The sequence below is a fragment of the Carassius auratus genome, chromosome 41 (assembly GCF_003368295.1).
Source record: "Carassius auratus strain Wakin chromosome 41, ASM336829v1, whole genome shotgun sequence".
NCBI classification, from domain to species: domain Eukaryota; kingdom Metazoa; phylum Chordata; class Actinopteri; order Cypriniformes; family Cyprinidae; genus Carassius; species Carassius auratus.
This window is the reverse complement of record NC_039283.1, coordinates 26383858-26400425: the sequence shown is the minus strand read 5'-3', so window position 1 is coordinate 26400425 and position 16568 is coordinate 26383858. Positions and strand designations below refer to the sequence as shown.

The 16568-nt window shown below is 34.6% G+C and overlaps 2 protein-coding genes across 3 annotated transcripts; both read right to left on the bottom strand.

The window, feature by feature from the left end:
* Positions 1-2459: 2459 nt before the first annotated feature.
* LOC113059452 (non-histone chromosomal protein HMG-17-like) lies at positions 2460-5466 on the bottom strand. The gene is made up of 6 exons (XM_026227980.1): positions 5257-5466; positions 4014-4049; positions 3592-3621; positions 3451-3501; positions 3282-3344; positions 2460-3131 (listed from the first exon to the last, which is right to left on the bottom strand). The coding sequence occupies exons 1-6, from the start codon at positions 5269-5271 to the stop codon at positions 3096-3098; spliced, it is 231 nt and encodes a 76-aa protein (XP_026083765.1). The 5' UTR covers positions 5272-5466; the 3' UTR covers positions 2460-3095.
* Positions 5467-6721: 1255 nt separating this feature from the next.
* Positions 6722-13008, bottom strand: LOC113059451 (dehydrodolichyl diphosphate synthase complex subunit DHDDS-like). Of its 2 annotated transcripts, none has more exons than XM_026227978.1 (9): positions 12916-13008; positions 12199-12272; positions 12009-12125; positions 11408-11550; positions 11201-11317; positions 9238-9339; positions 9028-9142; positions 7990-8097; positions 6722-7101 (listed from the first exon to the last, which is right to left on the bottom strand). In XM_026227978.1, the coding sequence occupies exons 2-9, from the start codon at positions 12259-12261 to the stop codon at positions 6859-6861; spliced, it is 1008 nt and encodes a 335-aa protein (XP_026083763.1). In that variant the 5' UTR covers positions 12262-12272; positions 12916-13008; the 3' UTR covers positions 6722-6858. The 2 variants fall into 2 exon arrangements, with proteins under 2 accessions (XP_026083763.1, XP_026083764.1); XM_026227979.1 differs by lacking the exon at positions 12916-13008 and adding an exon at positions 12750-12883.
* Between the last annotated feature and the right edge of the window lie 3560 nt (positions 13009-16568).

Here is a 16568-nt window from a genome sequence, read left to right as displayed (position 1 = left end):
CAATGGAAATGGCCCGTTTGAGAACAATGTCCCACATTTATGTGCAATTGACCTGCATGCATTTCAAAAAGTAATAATTGTTCTAATCAGATCAGTGGCTGACGTCATGTAAAGTTTCTGAATAAGAAATGTAACCACTATATCTATATTCACTATATGGTTATGCTCAGACCAACTTTTAGACACAAAAAATGTTTAACGCAAGGCATCTCTACTTATTTTGTCTATAAACAAAGATCGAATTAAAACTGTGAAAAAAGTATAAAATAACAGGCCTACCATCAAAACTTAATTTCTAGCAATGTTATTATGACGCTTTAGAAAAGTAAACCATCATGCAATATTAGAGTGATCACTTTCTTATTTTCCTGCATTTCAGTTTTTCAAATCTGCATTCAAGAAGAGTTTACTTTACTTTGAGTTTAATTACTCAAATTGTAGACAACTTATTTTCGCAATACCTGAATGAATTGGCACGAACAAGAAGATCCACAATTATCAACCTGAGGTTCACAACAGTAGTTTAACTAACCTTTTCATATAATTTTAAGAAATTTCAAACTTTCGATTAAAAAAAGTAAACAATAACGTGTATAATAAACAGACTTATAAAGTAGGTTTTCCAAATGGTTTAAGTTTAAACAAAGACAAGGACGATCTGACATTTGATTTGACACTTTTTTCTACTTGTGCACTGCATGAATTAATACACTCACCCGCTTTATGGTTGCAATGCATTTGGTTATGTTCACAACCAGTAGCACCAAATATTAATATCAATAAAAAAGACGTTTTACAGCCAAAATCCCAATTTTCGGTGACGCAGTTTTGCGGTTTTTGCGCAAACATAACAGTCATGGAACTCATTTAATCTCGTGTTTATCTCTGTGTTTCTTCTTACCTGGTGACACGAGCCGCCGTGAGGTGAGAGTGCCAGAAATCTGAAGGCACACAATGTTCCTCCACGTTATATATGAAGCCCTTCTATAGATTGAAAAGGGGGCGGGGCTTCGGCTGAACACGTTGAAGCCAATGACTGTAAGGTTCAAGCCCATGTGGACGTGCAGACCCCCAGTTGACTGACGATTGTGTTTAGAACACAACCTGCAGGTTTGTTGTGTTTTTACATTTCAGACGCACTTGGAACATTGTTTACCGGTTCTTATTGATTTCCATTCAATAGTTAACCGCTATGTTGGATTGTCAATGACGCGTGCTTTACTCATAGTGTTATCATCTCACTTGGCATTTACATGCAAACGTGGCTTTATTTTGCAATTGATTTGTTTTTGTCCTTGTTTTATCAGCACATTCCTCTGACGAAAGACGCTTTCGCCTCAGTGTTTATGGCGTAAAAACTTTCCATGTTTCTCTTTATAGATCTAATGTTGATTTTAGGCCACAAACCAGATTTGACCGATTTGTGTACAATCCCAAACAGCACACGTACATCTGCAAGAGGTCTGTTAAAGATCGCTTCATCTGAAGGCATCTGCTGTGTACAAACATCTGATTCTAAATCATCTTAAAGACATCTCCTAAACATCAGATTGACATCTGATTGGAAACGTCCTATAGACGTATTGCAGATGAGTATTTAACGCTGTAAAAATTTCTTAGTCGGTCCATCTAGAAACCAGCTACTATGTTTCAGAACAGTTTAAGATGAGAAATGTATGTTCTGTTCACAAACGTTATTAGGTGTGTTTGCCTCTTACAATATCAAGGATATAAAACCATAAAATCACTGTGATATTCAAGAAATTACAAGAAATACTGTTTTACAAGAAACTACAGAACAGAATTACAATAATAGTAGAATTACTACACCAATAGAATTACAAGAAATACTTGTCTTATGAATTTTAAGGATGATAGCCTACTTAGAAAGGTCGTATCTCTATTTATTAGAAAAATATTAGTCAAATTCTTACCGGCGTTTACAAATACTACTTTCAGGTTAGTTTTGAGTTGCACTACATACAGAATTGAAATTGCACGTTATCACTTGATTATTTATAAACATGTAATTTAATGAGCTCAATGACTCTATAGGCCTTGTAGTTATTTGATCCTACCAACAGGGTAAAAACGGTTGCCTATTTTAGTGAACAAACAGCACCACCTGTCGGACAGTTAATTAATTACAGTTTGAATCGATTTTGCGCAAGTTGTACACTGCAGCGACATCTAGCGAGAAACAAATGTAACTACAACCTGTGTGCTTCGTAGCATTTAAAAACTTTTAAACTGGTTTCAAGAAAATAAATACGCATTTTAATTAATTATTGTGACTGTCATTGAATTGCACTTAACTGTAATTTTGCTTTTATTAAAAAGCATATGTGAATTGCTATGATTTATCATTGGATAATGATATTTTAAGTGTGAACTAAGTATTCAATACTTTACATATATACTACACACACACAAGGAATGATTTATTTTTTTCTGGACAGTTTTATGTATTTTTTTTATTCAAAACCATTTAAAACAGCATTTTAAGAGTCATTGAATATCCTTCCACAGTTGCAGAGCATAACTTAATAAACAAGACAAGCTAAGAACACACAGCTCTAAAGAAATTGAAGGTTCACATAGTAAATTTACTCAAGATTGCTGCCTCATTTACTTTTTTTCTCTCCTAGTGACAATTTCATTGTAATTTCTTAAAAAAAGAAGGAAAAAAAAAACTAAAAACACAGTATTTGTATGTTTAAATGCTAACAACATGGTGAAAACCCTTTAGGAAAACAGTTTAGAAACTCTCTTAAGCTGCCTTTTGAGAATGTTTGGTGTTTAAAATCCAAAGATAAACCAAGAAAGAAAGAAAGATAAAGCGATAAAACAAACTTTAGGACAAAATTTGTATGTTTCACCAAAAGATTTAACTGTTTTGGCAAGATATAGACGGCTTGATTAAAAAATGGGATATGAATGAAATACAGAAGCTCCTGTCAAATCAATCAGTACATAAAAAGCGAGTCAACAAGTCAACTATAAATGTAATTCTTAATATAAAACTTGGTAAAAAATAGTTATTTCAAACTGTACAGTCACCAAGTACATAGAAGGATCAGACACCGGTTATCTTCTCATTTAGCATCGCCAGTGGCGTCAACCTTTTGTGCCTAGAAGAGAGTGATGAAGAAAAGTCAGTTCAACAGCGATTTGGGTGAGCAATTGCCAAACCTTACACGCTCCAGTAATTAGTTGCTGTGCCAGAGCAGTTAAGGGTCTGATATTTATGTATTTATCTCTCTTCTAACCGCTTTTCAGACCTGGTCTGCCTTGGCATCTCCGTTTTCAGCAGGGTTGCTGCCCTTCTTCCCCTTGGCTGGCTTCTGTGTGACCAACAACAATATACAGGTGTGCATAAATAATAACAAACACCAAACCTAGCCGTTTGATGGGCACGGCATTGTATCGTCAATGGAACATATTAAATACCTTAGGGGCGGCTTTTTTGGGCTTTGGCTCTGCTTTAGGAGGAGCTGGTTTCTGTAAATCAATTCAGAGATTAATTAGACAATGAAAACTTTAGCATTAAAAGTTATTTATTTTCTAAAATGATCCAAAAATGAAACTTACAGCAGACAACCTCGCAGAGCGTCTTGTCGGCTGCAAAAAATAACACTGAATCAATACCAATCAAGGATCTAACCAAATAATCAATGGATATGAAATGTATATTATTATATTTCACTGAAGAAAAAAAAAAAAAAATGTGTTAATTGTCTATTAAAGTGAATATGGGTGATGTAAATTCATGTTATGTTAACTATAAACAACAAAAAAGTTCAAGTCGCTATTTATATAGCACAAGCTGGATACATTTCTGCTAAGAAATTTACAAAAAATCATCAATATATTTTTTTAATTTTCACACACATAAATATATTCTGGTTGAGTTTCATAAGACTTTATATAAGCGATAAATATAATACATAAAACAGTAAAACATAAAAAAAATACATATAATATTAAAAAAAAATCTACATCAATGGACAAACCTCCTCCTTGCCTTTGGCAGCCTTCTCACCATCAATCTGTAAGAAACAAAAGCGTTTTAGAAATATAAAATCTAAATTATATATATATATATATATATATATATATATATATATATATATATATATATATATATATATATATATATATATATATATATATATATATATATAACGAAATATATATATATATATATAACGAAAACATATTCTTCAAAAAACAAAAACAAAAAAAAGAGACAGAAAGACCGTCTTCTGTGACAGTTGCGCGCGTTACGTCATAGACGAGAAGCCGCAGTTGTTTTTCATAACGGATGACTTTATTTCAGCACTGTCTTCCCGCGCATATTCAAATTCAAATCCGGGCTGTCAGTGCGCGCGGGCAAGACCGCTTCCTTTTGTTTGGCTGCATCGCTACGCGCCTTAAAAACGACCGAGGGGGGATCCTCGGCGTACAGTCCCTTTGTTTTCCTCACGAAACCACTGTAACTCGCACAAAAGCACTTTTGGACGCCGAAAATAAGATGTGAAAATAACATTTACACGCAGTCCGAGCGCGGATAACCAGTAAAGCACTATTCTTATGAAGACCCAGGTGCTGTAAAGATGGCAGCTTGACGTTTCGAGCACATCAACAATGACAGAAGCAGCTGAAGTGACTCGATATAACATTAGCACAGATTAAAATAAATAAAACACACTTTAGGACCGAAAATATACGCTCGTGAAATTTTATATCAAACAAAATGATTTAACTGTGAGCGAACTTTAAGCACAATCACTCATCGGCAGTGTTAAAATATCAATATCTTATTAAATTTGAAGGTTTATTTTCATAGCAGCAACAGGAGTTCAACAAAGACACTCAAGTTCCCTCCTTTTGCATTATCTAGTGATCAGGCGGGTCTCACAGGATGTTACGGATTTTTTTACGCGAATAATTATCCGAATATTAATGCACATGATGCACAACATTACAGGTTACAGGGTTTTAAAACGCCCGTTTGATTTTATTTTCCGTTTGTTTGTTTTTTTTGCTATTGTTTTCGTCAGAGCGCGGTAAGATTGACAGTCCCACTGACAGTGAATATGTAAAATCGACTGTCCGCCATTAAAAAAAACAACAACCACACGATCGTAGAAGATAACAACAAAAAATGTAAAACAAATATATACAGGCACGTATGCACAAATACCAAAATTAATGATTTTTCAAAAATAAAAAAATATCACAGTGCACCCTTACCTTTCTTTTGGGCATCTTGGTTACAGAAAAACGCTGGAAAAATTCCTAAAAACCTGAATAATTGTGTAAATTTTATATTCGTGAGCAGCAACGCCCTGCACACCTCACAGCGTATCGCGTAAAATACAATAACGGCTGAATATGTTTTATTAAGTTTTTATATTGGAATTTAAGATAGAAACCGGTTTAAACCAGATTTTGCATATCCCGTGCAGCCATTGGCTGCGAGAGCGATCACGTATCGCTGGGCGTCGCTTATCTCTTAAAGCAACAGTGACCGAATTCCCCGCTCGGGTTTCAGAGCTCAGACGGAAGCTCTGCTCGTGCTGGTAAGAACGGCGCCTCTGCTGGCCAACAATGGAAGTACAGCGGGAATTTTATACAAATAAATAAAGCCTCACTCATTATTTATTTACATAATTATACATTGTTTATTTATAAACCTTTTTAAGTCGAATTCAACAAGATTCAATTGGACACAATAATCTCATTTATATGGTTTTGTATTTGCAACACTTCAAAGTTAAAAAATTCAACTACCAACAGATCTCTATTACTTTTTAATTCATTTCACATCAAGCTTAAGGCTTGTTTAGTTCTGCTCCCAACCGCAAGAACATGGAAATAACTTTTAAAAGTGATGTTCTTTAAGTTATTTAAGTCTAGTTTTCCAGTGCAATTGTCTTAGGATTCTTAAATCAAAACACACTCGATAATCAAAATTAATTAAGTCTTGTTTTATGAGAAAATTATGAAAATCAAGAGAGTTTATGATCAAAATGAGAACAAATGTCTGCAAACAGAGAAAACTCAACCATTCAAAAATTAAAACAAATTGTCTTTCTTTATAAATAAATTCACTTACTGTCCTTAGTTCTCAAAACAAGTCTTTCAATTCACTTTGAATCTCAAGTAAATTTATCTTGATTTAAGGATTTGTAGATATTTGTATTATATTTGTAAAAAGACTAAAATACAGACATTTTTTAAAATTTAATGCCATGACTTTCTGCTCGAATATATATATATATATATATATATATATATATATATATATATGTGTGTGTGTGTGTGTGTGATCCAACTCACCAATAAAAAATAATAATACAAGTAACAGGTACACAATTTAAGGAGATCCAGGTTTTTAAGGTAATGATAAACATGCATTCAATCTTTTTACTGCTACTGTAATTTACCTTCAGAACATAAAATGTAGTCAATTAAAAGTTGTAGTCTGATTTATTTTTTTGCTCTTTCCTAAAAAACTTCCTTGTCTAAATGCTTTCGGTTTGAGTCAATTTTGCTCACAACAGGCCAGTAATATTTGAGTTGTGAAGTAATCATTCTCTGCTTCAAGAATTTTCAAGAACAAAAAACCTCAAAAGTAAAAGTAAGATCAATCAGGTTTAGCCTGTTTTGTTGTATTTTCTAGTATTTCTTTAAAAAAAAAAAAAAAAACAGCCCATGGGGTCAATCAAACTGAATTTATTTAAGCTCATTTCTATTTCGATTTCAAGCATACATATCCACTGCCCCATAAAACGGGGTGAAACAACTTCCAGATCTAAAGTATTTACAGATCAGTAAACAAAGAGTTGGAAGCTACGCCACGACAGCCTGGCTGCTTAAATCCCTGAAGACAGTGTCTCTCTTGTGCTGAAGGGCGTTGAGAAAGCAGCGAACCCTCTCCTCTCGGCCGGCGGTGTACTTCAACAGTTCTTTCTGTCGACTCTGAGCATCCAAGGGCTTTCCATTCCCACGATGCTGCAGGAGCTCAGCCACACAGGAGCGATCCGCTTCCATCTGCTGCAGCTCTTGGCCTTCTCTGTGCAGAGCTTGAGCTTTCTGCAACACACAACATGTGCACTCATGGAAAAATTAACGCAACGGTATTTGTGATTGGATTATAATAGTGTTTATGCTTTTGCATCTTTATTAAACGTTAGATAAAGTTCTGAACTTCCTAAAATTATGTTTTCAAGGAAATCATTTAGGGAAACAATCATAGTAACGCTTACAAAAACTTACTTGTGCATTAAGCAACAACGGTACATGCTGTAAGACAATATCCTGTGCCTTCATGTCACATGACATGTTCAGACTTCTAGTATAATGCCCTTTTAATTTTTACAATAAGGTTTTTTTTTTTTTTTTTTTTTTTTTTATCTAAGCAGCATTTATGACCATGAATAGTCTGAAAAAAGTCAATAATAATTGAACGGATTATTTTGTATTTGTATGGACAGAAGAACTTCCTAAAAAAAAAAAAAGTCTGCTGAAGTCTGCATATTTGTTGTTAACTTTGCTCTAATGTTAATAAATGCATCTAATGCATTTTATAAATTATTATAATAGTTTTTAACATTGATAAACAGAAATGTTTCTGAAGCATGAAAATCATCACATTAGAATGATTTCTGAAGGATCATGTGAGTCATGATGCTGAAAATTCAGCTGTACATCACAAAAATAAAATACACTTTATAAGATATTCACACAGAAAGCAGTAGTTTTAAATTACAATAATATGTCACAACATTACTGATTTTACTGTATTTTTAAACAAATAATTGCAGCCCCTAAATGAGTAAAAACATCTGTTTGCAGATTTTAAGCACCGTTTCATGCACAGTTAGAGAATGATACCCAATGTTTCCAGGTAACAATGCAGCAGTTACCGTAATAAGCTGTAAATCACCATAAAAACCAGGTAACAATAGAGTTATGGCGTACCTGGAGAGATTGATAACTCAGCTGGTACTGTAAAACAGCTTCACACAGATTCCAGAATGAATATTCCGGCCACAGGACCGACTGGAACACTAGACAGGAATAAGAGGTCTGTGGAGAGTAAGACGATGCAGGAATATGAAAAACATCAATCATTTCAAAGCTGCAAGGGAATGTAAATATTAAGAGCAATATGAGCTTAATGCACAATGGACCAAGCAGATAGATGACCACAGGACCAGTGCCTGACTTTCACATGCCTTTAGTGCTGATTTAAAGGGAAATCTCATTTGAAAAGGCAGTGATGTGAATTATTCAGCTCTTAAAGAAATTAGTTCACACAAAAATGAAAGTTTGCTGAAAAATGTACTCCGCCTCAGGCCATCCAAGATGTAGCTGAACTTGTTTGTTCATCTGAACAGATCTGGAGAAATGTAGCATTGCAGCACTTGCTCTGCATTGAATGGGTGCCGTCAGAATGAGAATCCAAACATCTGATAAAAACATAATTCCAACCACTCCAGTCCATAAGTTAACATCTGGAGAAGACTAGCTGCTTATTTATAATAAAAAAACAGTCTTGGATCTGTGCAGATTTTCTCTCTTGACCACTTTTTCACTGGAGAAACCAATATTATGGTTTATGGACTCAACGGGAGCAACGTTTTGAAGTTAAAAATGTCTTGATGGATTTATTTCTTACAAACATGCAGCTTGTCACTTCTCCAGATGTTAACTGATGGACTGGAGTGCTGTGGATTATTGTGATGTTTTTATCAGACTCTCATTCTGACGGCACCCATTCACTGCAGAGCAAGTCATGCAATGCTACATTTCTCCAAATCTGAGGAAGAAACAAACTCATCCTAATCTTGAATGACCTGAGGGTAATGTCCATTTTGGGGGAAACATTCACTTTATTATATTCATAGAGAAAGACTCGATGCAAACACAGATTGTCCCACAGTGAATCAAACTAAGACTGCCATCTAAACTGAAAAATGTATGGAAAGATACTGGGAATAATGGGATCTCCATTACCTGCCACAGTAGGAAATCACTAAGGCGCACTTCTCCAGACGTACGGATGAGGAGATCTGGGTTTGGAGAATTACTGCTATACAGACACTCACCGAGGAGCACCTCAGACACATCACTGACCAATCACACAGAGAAGAACACAATCTGAATATCATACAGGTATTAAAACAGCTGTTATTAGAAATCAGCAAATCATTTGCTTTCTCACACCTGGGTTTTATCAATCCCTGTTCTACTCCCCAAGCCATTTCCTTCACCGCATTTGCAATTTCATGTCTTGAGGTATAAGCAAAGCACACGTTCAGAAAACACCTGCAACACAAGAGAAGAGCAACTGCATCAGATAGAGACCATGCCTTAAAACCGAAAATCCAAAAACTGCAGGCATTATTTTGTCTTTTGAAACAAACTGATCGTTTTATTCTGCAAGAATGCATGACCAAAGATTACAGTGAAGACATATATAATGTAACAAGATTTCTATTTTAAATAAATGCTGTTCTTGTGAACAGCACAGCTGTTTTCAACATTGATAATAATATGATTTATTCCTTGAGCAGCATATTAGAATGATTTCTGAAGGATCATGTGACACTGAGTGCGTTTACATGCACATTATTAAGCTGATTATTCTTAATAAGCTGACAACGCATGTGGTCACGTTTTCTTTTATCGGAGTAAGGTCATAAACAGCTTAAGCATAAACCGTTCAACACATAGTTTTTTCCTATTACCCTGATTTCGTTAGGGTAAGGTTATTAGGATTTCTTAGATCACAAACACAGACTCTTTCATGACCCAGAAAATGATAAAAATGTGCTGTCATCTCGTGCTGTAGAAGTGGTTCATCTCGAGCTGCATGAGAGGATAATATATGAGCACTAAGTCTCCCGCTGATATGGTGCAAGCTTTATTTAACATCACAACGAGTGGAATACTACGAGTCAGATACAGAAATGATTGTTTTGACATCACTATAGGGAAATAACCTGATTTATTAATAAAGTCAAGTACACACGGTTTGTCAGGTTACTGAAGTGCATGTAAACTGGGAAATCTGTTTATTTTAATAAGCTGATATTTGTAAGTTATGTAAATGTGCTTACTGAAGACTAGAGTAATGATGCTGAAAATTCAGCTTTGCACCTTAGGAAAAAATTGCATTTAAAAAAATATATAAAAAATATGAAATTGCAATAATATTTCACATTTTTACTGGTTTTACTGTATTTTTTATCAAATAAATGCAGCCTAGGTGAGCAGAAGAGATTTTTTTTTTTTTTAAAGCCCCAAAATGTTACAGACTTCAAACTTTTGAACAGTGTTGTATATTATAGAGTGCAAAGTGTACTTGTTTATTGAGTAGGGCTAGGCAATATTGCAAAAAAAAGGTCTATATTTTGATGAAAATCTACAGTGGCATGTGAAAGTTTGGGAACCCCTTGCAACAAGATGAATTAAGATCAAAGTAAATTGTACTTAATTTGTGTTCCAGGAAACATACAAGTATCTTCTGTTGCTTACGAAGGGCAGAACTAAATGAAAAAATATATATATTTCAACAAAATAAGAAAAATTTGGACATCTTCATCCTGTACAAAAGTTTTCAACCCCCTTGCTCTTAATGCATCTTGTTTCCTTCTGGAGCATCAGTGAATGTTTGAATCTTTTTAAATAGTTGTGTTTGAGTCCCTCAAATGTCCTCAGTCTGAAAAGATGAATCTCAAAATCATAAAGTCCCTGCTGGAAAGGGTTCAAATATGCAAAGATGCTGGAAAACTGAAGAATCTGCAGGACCTTAAAGATTTCTCTGAAGAACGTGGCTCAGTTTAACTGTTCAGAACAAACAAGGGACTCATGCACAACCATCACAAAACAGAAAGACAGTCGAGGATCATCAGGTAACAGAACACAGTACTAAGAACCAAGGGTTCACAAACTTTTGAGTGGGTCATTTTAATAATTTCAGCAATTTGTTTGTCTTGTGGAATAAATGTTAATATCTTTTATGTACAATATCTTACTCAGGACAGTACTAAATAAAATATAACATTTAGCATTTAGTAAAATGATTCACATTTTCACAGATTCTGCAAGGGGTTCCCAAACTTTTGCATGCCAGTGTACAGAACAGAAGGTCAAACCTAATAAAACAGCATCATGCAGTGCTTACTTGTTGTGTGCTTTAGTTGCCACCACAGCTTTGGCAATGAGCTGCTGCAGATCTGCAGGCAGAAGAGTCAGATCTCCCAGCACACGGATACACACACCATGCTTCTCCAGATTCTCCCTACACATTAGGACAAATTCACATGTAGACCGCATAGAGTTTAGTTCAGCCAACAGACAGACCAATGGATCTTGTGAAGGAGTGACTTACTGCTCTGTCAGCAGCCGGCTGAACTTCTGTCTGGCCAGCTCCATCAGACCATCCACCTCTTCTTTGGAGCGCTTGAAGTTCTCAATGCTGAATGCATACACCGTCACCTCATGAATGCCCAGGTGTAGACACCAGCGCAGCGTCTGAGTCAGTTCAAACCGTGTGTATAAAGAGATTGAGCGTGCATATACAGTGTTCAAAAGTTTGGGGTCAGTTCGATTTTTTTTGAGGGGGGGGGGGGGGGTATTCAGCATGCATGCAATAAATTGATCAAAAGTGACAGTAAAGACATTTATAATGTTACAAAAGATTTCTATTTTTTTCTTTTTTTTATGATATTCTTTTAAACGTTTTATTCAACAAAGTATCCTGAAAAATTAAATGCATCTAAGATTCCACAAAAATATTGGGCAGCACAACTGTTTTCAACATGTTTCTTTAGCTGCAAATCAGCATATTATTATGATTTCTGAAGATCATGTGACACTGAAAACTGGTTTAAAAGGAAACGATTGATAATTATGTCAATCGATCGGTCATTCAAATTGGGCAAATATTGTTAAATGAATCCACATCGGTCTGTCATTATCTGCACACTCACCTCTGCCAGTTTCTCAAAGCCCTGCGAGTGACCCTCCTGTCTCTGCACATGTGCTTTTTGGGCGAAACGCCGGTTACCGTCCATGATGAAGGCCACGTGTTTGGGCATTGGTCCTGCCTGAGACACAAAGAGAGTTTAATAAAGTAATGACTTCAGTTCACTTCACTTTAAAAATCGTCAATAAAAGCACCTTTAGGATGTTGCCAGTGAGTCTTTCTATAAAGGATGGTTTCTGCTCTCGAATCCATGACATGATGGTGCTTTCTGTGAAAAAATAAGAAGAGTTACGGCTACAAGCATTTGAGTTATAAACCGGCACATTTCTTATATTCAAAACTTTTATGCATTGCTATTTAACTTCTGCAGAAATCTTGAACTATATATGGTTAAATATAATTAAATGTGATTAAACTAATTTATGAAGTATATACGGTAATAAAAATGTATAATTTATCACAATTCAATAAAAGCAGAAGCACTGGATTTAGATGAACACTTTCTATTTACATATTTACTCATAATTTAAGAATATAAATATATCACTATAACATTATGACACTATTGTCCTCATGAGATTAATAACGTGTTAATAAATCATAATGTCTGTTTCAGTATCTCTTGACAGCTAGAAAAATATATATGTATATTTTTTTCCAATTAAACCATGTCAACCTGAAAACACTGACAACTTTAACTACACCAGTCAATAAACACATTAAATTCATGAAACATATATAATACCAGTTCGTGCTTGGAAGGCACGAGAGCGCGCGTTCTATCCTAAATATCACGTCATTGCGATATTAAAATAGAACCTCGCTGTAATCTCATTCATTAAAAGAAGGATTTCATTCAAACAAATCGAAATCAGCTTGATTCTTTAAGAAATAATAAAGCTCCAACTCACCGTCTGTCTGAAGGATGACGTCTTCTTCCTCTGACAGGAAATGACGACACAGAAACGCGACAGCAGACGCCAAAATAATCAAATAATCTCCCACTATTCGACCAATACAAAACCTCCCAGCATTTTAAAAACTTTTTAAACTAAGTAACATGAATAAAAATGTTTCCACATTTCTGTTGTGTTATTTTCAGATTTTTAGTTTTTATTAAATGCTAAAAACTGAGGGGCTTGTAAAATCTATCTATCCATCTATCCATCAATCAATCTATCTATCTATCTATCTATCTATCTATCTATCTATCTATCTATCTATCTATCTATCTATCTATCTATCTATCTATCTATCTATCTATCTATCTATCTATCTGTCTGTCTGTCTGTCTGTCTGTCTGTCTTTCTGTCTTTCTGTCTATTGTTATATCTATCTAGATTTTTTTTATCAATGCATTTACTTAACATTCAAATAAATGAATACATATCATAGGCCTTAATATTTTACTCATCTATATTGTATTCTAAATATAAACCTTTTTTAATTACACAGAATAAACAGAAATTCAACTGAATTCAGCTACTGATGAACACATAGATTTTTTTTATTTGCATTATCATTCAGTGGGTTATTTAACCATGTATTGCTGTGTCTTTATAAGGCTTTTGTCTTTCAAAAATGGACACATACACACTATTTCTTATTTGCATGTAATGCATCCCCAAAATTTCACCCAACCTGAAGTACTCCTGCGATTTTAAAATAAATATTTTAATAATTAAATCACATTTGAATGTACACAGTTCTCTGAGGTTGGTTAATGGACACCTGGCATGCAAGCAGGGGTGGATCTAGAAAAATATTGATGGGGTGGTGAGAAGGTAGCAGGAATTTTTGAGGTGGCAACATATGGCAGACGTATATATACTGAATTTAGTCACAGTTATCACAGTTTGATGATAAATAGTATTTGTGCACACTACAAAAGGGCACAAGAGGAATAAGTGACACATACCCCATAAGCACCACACACTCACTAATACATACAGTATGCATCGACGTAATTAAGAGCATTATAAAAGGTTCAGTGTTATCAATATGTCAATTTATTATAAGAAACACAAGATTTTAACATCCAATTACATTTCCAGCTGGGGAGACTCAACTGATTTTCTACTGTTTAGTGTTAATCATCATCTAACTCAACCAGTCAAGAGCTAGATTTACCCTAAGATGTTATATGAATATGGTCCCTGAAGCATAGATTTTATTAGCTGACAATAATAATAAATAAATAAACATTATAGGCACAAATACAAATGTACTTTTAGAAATTGTTTTTGAAAAAATATGTTGTTATTGTTTTGGCAAGCTTAAATTAAAACTTCTATGAAAACTTGTGTGATATTCCTTTAAAATATTTTTTTTTTAGTAGCTATATCTTTTAAGTATATTTTACTTTATGTCTGTTTTTTTTTACTTTGAATGTTTTATTATATATTTTAAGTATATTTTACTTTATGTCTGTTTTTTTTTTTTTTACTTTTACTTTTCTTTTCTCTTTGCTGGATTTGATTCATCCATCAATTATGAACATTCAGCCGCAAACATGAGGTACGAGTGGTCGCGAGCGCGGATTGGAGAATGGAGGAAGTTTTTTTTTTTTTTTTTTTTTTTCTTTGAGCAACTGAGATGGTGCCCCCTCTGGGAGTTGGTGCCCTAGGCAGATTGAGTCAGTTCGGGAGTTCGGAGCGGGTTCGCGAATCATTTGAGTCAGTTTGGGAGTTCGGAGCGGGATCGCGAATCATTTGAGTCAGTTCGGGAGTTCAAAGCAGGTTCGCGAATCATTTGCGTCAGTTTTGGGGATCGCAAATCATTCGAATCAGTTCGGGAGTTCAAAACGGGTTCGCAAATCATTTGAGTCAGTTTGGGGATCACGAATCATTTGAATCAGTTCGGGAGTTCGTAGCGGTTTCGCGAATTATTTGAGTCAGTTCGGGAGTTCGGAGCAGCTTCGTGGATCATTTGAATCAATTCGAGAGTTCGGAGCGGGTTCGCGAATCATTTGAGTCAGTTTGGGAGTTCGGAGCGGGATCGCGAATCATTTGAGTCAGTTCGGGAGTTCAAAGCGGGTTCGCGAATCATTTGCGTCAGCTTTGGGGATCGCAAATCATTCGAATCAGTTCGGGAGTTCAAAACGGGTTCGCGAATCATTTGAGTCAGTTTGGGGATCACGAATCATTTGAATCAGTTCGGGAGTTCGTAGCGGGTTCGCGAATTATTTGAGTCAGTTCGGGAGTTCGGAGCAGCTTCGTGGATCATTTGAATCAATTCGAGAGTTCGGAGCGGGTTCGCGAATCATTTGAGTCAGTTCGGGAGTTCAAAGCGGGTTCGCGAATCATTTGAGTCAGTTTGGGGATCGCAAATAATTTGAATCAGTTCGGAAGTTCGGAGCGGGATCACGAATCACGAAAGATTCGCGCTTGTTCATTTTCAAATTGGCCATAACCTTTAATTGGTTGCTGCCAACTGGGGTGGCAGCAGGGGTGGCAAGGCTTTCTTTTAGGGTGCATTTGCCACCCTATGCCACCCTGTAGATCCTCCCCTGCATGCAAGTAAACAAATAACAGTATTTCATTTTGTTAGTAAGTGTTTTGATTGATGCAATTTTTAAATTATTTATTTTTAATATTTTATGATTAAATGAATTATTAGCTTTTCATTGAATTCACAAACCCCACTGCAGTTCCTTTACAAACCCCAATTTGGGAAACCTTGATTTAATGTAATTTAATGTATAATGGATCTTGTGTTGTTAATTACAATGAATGGAATATTTTCTTACTTTTTATATGTGTCCTTGTAGCACAATCAGTCTAGGTCTCTGAGATATATTTGTAGCAATAGCCAAAAATACATTATGTGGGTCAAAATTATATATTTTTCTTTTATGCCAAAAATAATTAGGATATTAAGTAAAGATCATGTTCCAAGAAGATATTTTGTAAACTTCCTACTGTAAATATATATAAACTAAATGTTTAATTAGTAATATGCATTGCTAAGAATTCATTTTAACAACTTTAAAGATGATTTTCTCAATATTCAACTCACAGATTTCAGATTTTCAAATAGTTGTATCTCTGCCAAATATTGTCAGATCCTAACAAACCATATGGAAAGATTATTTATTCATCTTATTTATTCAGATGATGTATAAATCTCACTTTTGAAAAAATTATTTTTTTTGGTCCAGGGTCACGTATTTTCTATCAAACTTGTAAAATACTATCCTATTTAAATCAATGTGATAAATAAGTTAGGTCAAAAGTTATCTCTAAAAGTAATCAAAAAAGTAGTCGGATTATATTACCTAAAATGTGTGCGAGAAATTCAAATAAAGGTTAAAGGTTTTGCTAAAGGTTAAGAGATTAAAGAATATAACAAATTTAAACGTCATATGAAAAGTGAAGGAGGACAAATAAAATAAATTATCTTGCTCTATCAGTGCAGTCACAAGTGAAACTTGTTCAAGTAAGATTATACATATATACATACATAAATACATATATATATATATAGCGATACATTAATATTTATTTTAAATAAACAATTTATAATAACTGTTAAACTAAAGTTGCTTGTGTGTAATAAATTATAA

What these genes read in the sequence shown, in the direction of transcription:
- LOC113059451 (XM_026227978.1), bottom strand. Translation starts at nt 12,261, where the DNA reads ATGTCATGGATTCGAGAGCAGAAACCATCCTTTATAGAAAGACTCACT. An exon ending in TCACTGGCAACATCCTAAAG is followed by an intron (nt 12,126 to 12,198) that starts GTGCTTTTATTG and finishes TTTGTGTCTCAG; the next exon opens with GCAGGACCAATGCCCAAACA. An exon ending in GTGATTTCCTACTGTGGCAG is followed by an intron (nt 8,098 to 9,027) that starts GTAATGGAGATC and finishes TACTCTCCACAG; the next exon opens with ACCTCTTATTCCTGTCTAGT.
- LOC113059452 (XM_026227980.1), bottom strand. An exon ending in GCTCTGCGAGGTTGTCTGCT is followed by an intron (nt 3,502 to 3,591) that starts GTAAGTTTCATT and finishes ATTGATTTACAG; the next exon opens with AAACCAGCTCCTCCTAAAGC. An exon ending in CCAAAAAAGCCGCCCCTAAG is followed by an intron (nt 3,345 to 3,450) that starts GTATTTAATATG and finishes TTGGTCACACAG; the next exon opens with AAGCCAGCCAAGGGGAAGAA.